This window comes from Monopterus albus, unplaced genomic scaffold, assembly GCF_001952655.1.
Source record: "Monopterus albus unplaced genomic scaffold, M_albus_1.0 scaffold28.1, whole genome shotgun sequence".
Taxonomy (NCBI): domain Eukaryota; kingdom Metazoa; phylum Chordata; class Actinopteri; order Synbranchiformes; family Synbranchidae; genus Monopterus; species Monopterus albus.
The window spans coordinates 186,351-192,096 of NW_018127908.1; the positions used below are offsets into that span (position 1 = coordinate 186,351).

Here is a 5,746-nt window from a genome sequence, read left to right on the forward strand (position 1 = left end):
GCTTGGCAAATAAAAATATGCTTTTGAACTAGTATGGAATTAATGATGCTGTCATAAACCTCCTGAAAGATGTTCATCAATTCATGGTACTCTTGAGAAGTATGAGACTGATTTCCCCCACAGCTCACATAGAGTAAGAATAAACCATGGTATTTCTGAACATGATAATTTTATAATACCATTATGGAATGCTGTGGGTACATCTTGTAGTGTAAACATCTGGTGGCTATTGAGCCTTGTGGCCTGACAGGCAAGCAGCAGACCTCAAAGTAGTGTCAACTCTGCAGGCTTTGGAGACACTGAAATGGATCTGAAACTACAACTTTACAAATCAAGTTGACAAATCCTTGGCCAATCTCATTGTGTTTTTGTTTGCTCCCTCAAATCCCTTTCTTTTTGTGTTTCCCATTTTGTTGCTCTTGTCTCTAGTCAGGTCTACAGTAATAATCTCTAAAAGACCATAACATCTCGTGTCTGTGTGCTTATTTCTGTCGTGCTGTCAGTCACCAGGCTACAACTATAAATGTATGTGAGCAGGAGCTGTTCTGATCATGACTACAGTGTTTTCTGGTGCGTTGCAAGTGAGTTGGGCTTTCTACTGGGCGGTGGGGAGTCCCCCTGTGTCATAGACAGCAGTCACATTAGTGCAGCTGTTGGGGGTGACATGGCTGTTGTTATCCTTCTGTCTGTGAGCAGGGAGGGGCTGGACACACAGTCACACACACTTTATTTGGTAATAATCACTGTGCTGAAATAGACTCACAATGTGTAAGATACTCTTACTGAATGATTTAATGTGTTAACATCAAGGAAACCTTTTTTTTGACTAAAGCTCACGGTACAGGATTAATTTTCTTTGGTTGACTGTCAGCCCTGTGTATGTGGTGGTTAGGGGGTATGTGTGTTAGGACCCTCCTCCTCCTGTCTCATTTTCTGTACAGTTGCTACTGCTCCATGTCCTGGCATGTTTATAAGCTGGCATCACACACAAGAGGAAAGTTGTGTCCTGGACACGTACACATAAACTAACACACAGACATATGCGTACACTACATAGTAAGATGCAGTACTATATTGGCACTAATCAGCCTTTGCACTGAGACCACTGATGGTTTTACAGCTTCACATGCTCATCAGGAAATGACATCAGGACTGGACTCGGCTGTCTCTTGTGTGTGTTGTGGCTTGGTTGGATATCAAATATCCCTGTAGAATCTGGATTATATGCAATTTGTCACAGAAAATCAAATTGATTGTGGTTACTGCTCATATCAGGATGCTGTCCAGGTCTCTGTCTCTCTCTCTCTCCATTTTGTCTTGCAGTGTCCTTAAAATATACTTAATGGGGTGATAATACACAGTGATATCCAACAACATTTTAGGGAAACTTGAGAATAGTTTATCAGCCCAACTAACTGATGCATACAAGCCAATCCTAGCCTGCTGGGAGCCAGGGTTTGGACATGTGTTTACATTTTGAATGCCTGACCATTTCCCGGAGAGCCTGTAGATCATGTTTTCATTTATTTTCATTCTTCTCTCATATAAAATGACTGAAATTGACATTTGTCATTTGGCCTTCTATTTCTTATTTCTGTCTTTTTTTTCTGCTTACCTTCCAGACATGTTCCAGTATCTACTATCCTTCTCTCAGGGCCACCTGAGTTCTCTGTTGGAGGTAACCTACTCATCCCTGTCCCGCCATGCTCTACGCCATGTAAATCAGCTCTTCTCCTCACTCTCCCTCTACCTCCGTGGAGCCAACGTTTCTGTAGAGGTAGCAGTTCACCGGTTTTTTAACAACCTCTTCCCACTTGTCTACACACAGCTCATCAATCCAGGCGTTGAAGGTAGCATGACAGTAGGCAGTGAAATGGATGACTGTCTCCGTATGATCAGGCAGGATGTCAACCCTTTTGGGTCTCATCCAGCCATCATGGCTCAGGAGCTAGCTGGGACATTGGGAGCTGGGCGACAATTGGGACTGGCCTTGGAAGTGGGTCTGGACATGATGAATGCCACTGAACATTTCAGCCTGAGCAAAGAGTGTGTGAAGGGACTGGTGAAGATGGTGTACTGCTCTCATTGCAGAGGCTTGACACTGATCAAGCCCTGCATGGGCTACTGTTTAAATGTAATGCGAGGCTGTTTGGCCAGCATGTCGGAGTTGGATCAGCCTTGGAGGAGGTACACCAGCTTACTGGATCAACTAACCAATGCCATGGCTGGGCGCCACAGCCTGGAGCTGTCCCTGCTGAGGGTCAGAGAGTACGTTAATGAGGCGTTGCTCTATGCACAGCTTCATGGCGTACTCATCACTGCCACGGTGAGTAGATGCTGGAGAAATTCAGATTAACATTATTAATTGCACATGCAACTACAGTAGCCTTCAAACTTTTTTGTTTAATGTCTTTGTTTTATTGATTGCAAAGATTTTGCAGGATCCTTGTGTGTTATGAGCTATTTTTTTCCACCAGTGCACCAAAGAACCCTCCTCACTGCATTAATGTTTGCACAGTGCTGAAACTATTCAGAGAAAAATGTTTATACTACAGAATGGTTCAGCCTTTTCCAAAGAAATGCAGGCTGGGCTGAGGCTAGAAGAGGAGTAATTTTCAAAAATGGCAAGGCAGCTAAAAATTACCACTGTTTTTAGGTCTTGACTGCAAGGTGATATTATAAATTCCCAATCGACTGTGATGAAAATTAGAAAAAATTGTGACTAAAATAGAAATTGATTGTGCTTGGATGCTATTACCATATGCAGATGTAAGTTGGAGGCTGACAACATGAAGACAGTTTCATGAGTGACTGCCAGACGGTTTATTAAATCAAAATACAGCAGTTAAATGTTCCGTGAAAAGTGTGTGTTTTGTTTAAGAATTTACATTGGATCTCTTCTGTTCCCAGGTTAGACTAAACTGAATAAAACAAAATCCATTTGGAGTTGGCAGTTGTGTTAAATTGTGCATTTTAAAACAATGCACTGTGGCTGTTAAATGAGAGCTCAGATCTCTATAATTGTTTCTTCATCTTACACATTCAGTCCTCTAAAGTCAGTTGTGGTTGTCAGCGCACTGCGTGTGTTCACTTTTCTTTTTTAAATAGATGTATAAGAGCACTTACAAAAATGTTTTCCTCTGGGCACAAGTTAAAGAGATTGGGCGATAATGCTTAGTGGCCCTTGCTACTAAGTATGTGGCTGGTCTTGACTTTCATGAGTTCTGAGAATTGTTTCCGTTATTTCTGCTTAGTCTCCCAATTTGCGTCTCTCGTATCCTCATCATTACCTCTCTCCATCTCGTTAGCTGGCTATGAAAGGGTACATATATGAGTTTTTATGATTCACATCCTGTTGCCACCTTAAGATACTGAGGTAGACAGTAGCTTTCAGTCATATGAACCACACTGGAGGTAGACGGTAGCTTTCAGTCATATGAACCACACTGAATATGTGACTACTGAATCTAAGAATAATGCTTCCAGTGATACAAGTTAATGTGGGGTGTGGTTGTCCTCTAATATCTGTAATGGGACAGTTCGTGGACAAGTCTACATTGGAACTATTCACAGAACTGGGTTTGAACTAAAGCAGCACTATCCACTTCTTAAGCATGACATGAGATTAAACCTCCAGGTCCAAACTCCCTCGTATAGTGAATTGAGGAGAATGAACCAAAGTTTCTAGAAATGGAATGTTACATCACTACTCAAACCTTTAGTGGATTACATTCATTAATATATAGCTGCAAACCTGCCAATGGATGCTTGTCAATTATATTTTCACAGTGCAATGCAAGAAATGGTGTACTGGCAAAGTTAACTTTAAGAAACGTGCAGGTGGTTTTGCTTGTTTTGGTGCATTTGAAATGTGCAGTTGTCACACAGTGTATTTCTCCTCCTTCAAAACTGATATCAACCCTCCATCCAGCTCCTAGGAGGAAAGCGACCAAGCCGTCCCAACATAAATATTAAAGCAGAGCACTACTCTCAAAAGAAGCAAATTGTAATTCTGCACACTGCTCACTACTGATAAAAATAATATCTTTACTGGAACACACTACTCTGAAATGCTTTTTTGACCACCACTCTACATTTTTTAAATCCAAGCGTTTATAGTTATAATATATTTATATAAATCAAATGTTGAGGTGTAGTTTTACAGTTCAGTGCTTTGTTGGTTAACAAGTGACTGCGTTAACTACTGAACAGACTTTCTGTGGAATCTCTTACTGTTGCACATTTTCACTGTGTATAATGCTCACTTCATTCCTTTTGTAAAGCATGATCATAATGCATACTATTATTATTGTTTCCTTTATTCACACTAGTGAATAGAATAACTTCATTTTATCACATTTATGCCCTGCAGATAATAATGTTCCATAAAAGTGTTGCAGCCTACTGAACCACTTGACAAAAATGCTGAAGATGTGCTGTCCACTGTGACAGAACAGGTCTCCCTATAGCAGGTTTTAGTACTGTCTGAATGCTAATTTTCATAGTGCACCAAAATGGACTGAAACTAATGTCTGCCTGGAAGGTGGAAAAACAACTTTTTACAACAATTATGCTAGAAAACTGTTGACAGTAACATAAAATGTAAGTTAATTTGTAATTAATAGGCTTAAACATGCAAAACCACTGGTATGACCCTTTTTAAAGTTGTGGAAGAACAGCAGAGCCTGAATGATTGCATCTTAAACACACACATCCTAATGTACAGTATATTGCATACACATGCACATGGAGACAGAGGAGGGTCGGTTGCCAGGCTTAAAGACTGACCTAGTACAACTATGCTGAGAGCAAGCCAGCTTGTATTTCATGTGTGCATGTATGTATGTGCATGTAAGCCTGCTTGGTATTCATGGGGTGGCAGGCAAGCCCGGAGCAGGGAGTCTAGTGGGGGGGGAGACTAAACTGAAAGGGTTCCAGCTAGGCCATGCAAACTAGACCCAGCCACCCAGAAAGAAGGGCCCACAGAATTGTTAGTGGGAGATGAGGTGGCCCCAAGACGGACATTAGTGGCTCCCATTTTCTGTGCTTTCCACAGGACACTAAAATTTACTCTCACACACATATACAGGCACAATCAAAGTAACATACAGTTCTGTTGTACTGCATGGATTACCTCACAGTATGTTTATATAAATCCACAGTGGCCTGTCAAGTAAAACTGTTAAGTCTCCAGAGCACAATGACTGTGTCACCATCACCCTGACACATCTGTACCCCCCCGAATGCCCCATTTTAGACACTTTTCTTAGTAGTTCAGTATTATGCTATCCTTACTATCTTACTGCAAAGCAAATAAAGTGCAAATATCTTGCTGTGTTTACTGGTGATTTTTATTATTTATGTGAACTCAAGCACAATTAAGTTGCTCTGTCTTTTGCAGAGTTAGAATATTATATGAAGTTGTTACTAAGGGAATTATTGTGAATGTGGTTTTACTCTGGGATGTTATCCCAACCCATTTTGTGGTTGTTCTCTCCCTCACTTAGAAAGCTGCAGGCTACTCAGAGTCTCTATATGTAGTCTGCACTATTTGTATATACGTTATAGGTTAGGACCTGGGTCACGACACACATACTGTAGACACACATCACCACATTGTGTGCAGGTATCAGGTTCTTAGAAGCCCAGCTGGGAGATACTGAAGATGCGTGGCCCACCTTGCGACAGTACTCACAGCATGTGTGAATCTGAAAGGCAGCTATTGATGAATGGATTCTGTTCTAAT

At 41.2% G+C, this 5,746-nt stretch overlaps 1 protein-coding gene across 6 annotated transcripts in view; it reads left to right on the plus strand.

Annotated features, from left to right (window-relative positions):
- Nucleotides 1–5,746, plus strand: part of gpc5c (glypican 5c) — a 96,993-nt gene that overhangs the window by 21,251 nt on the left and 69,996 nt on the right. For 4 of the 6 annotated variants that reach the window (XM_020595907.1, XM_020595902.1, XM_020595903.1 and 1 more), the window contains exon 3: nt 1,623–2,326. In XM_020595907.1, the coding sequence (XP_020451563.1) occupies nt 1,623–2,326 (704 nt within the window). The remainder of the gene's footprint in view (nt 1–1,622; nt 2,327–5,746) is intronic. The other 2 variants (XM_020595905.1, XM_020595906.1) reach the window with 2 other exon arrangements.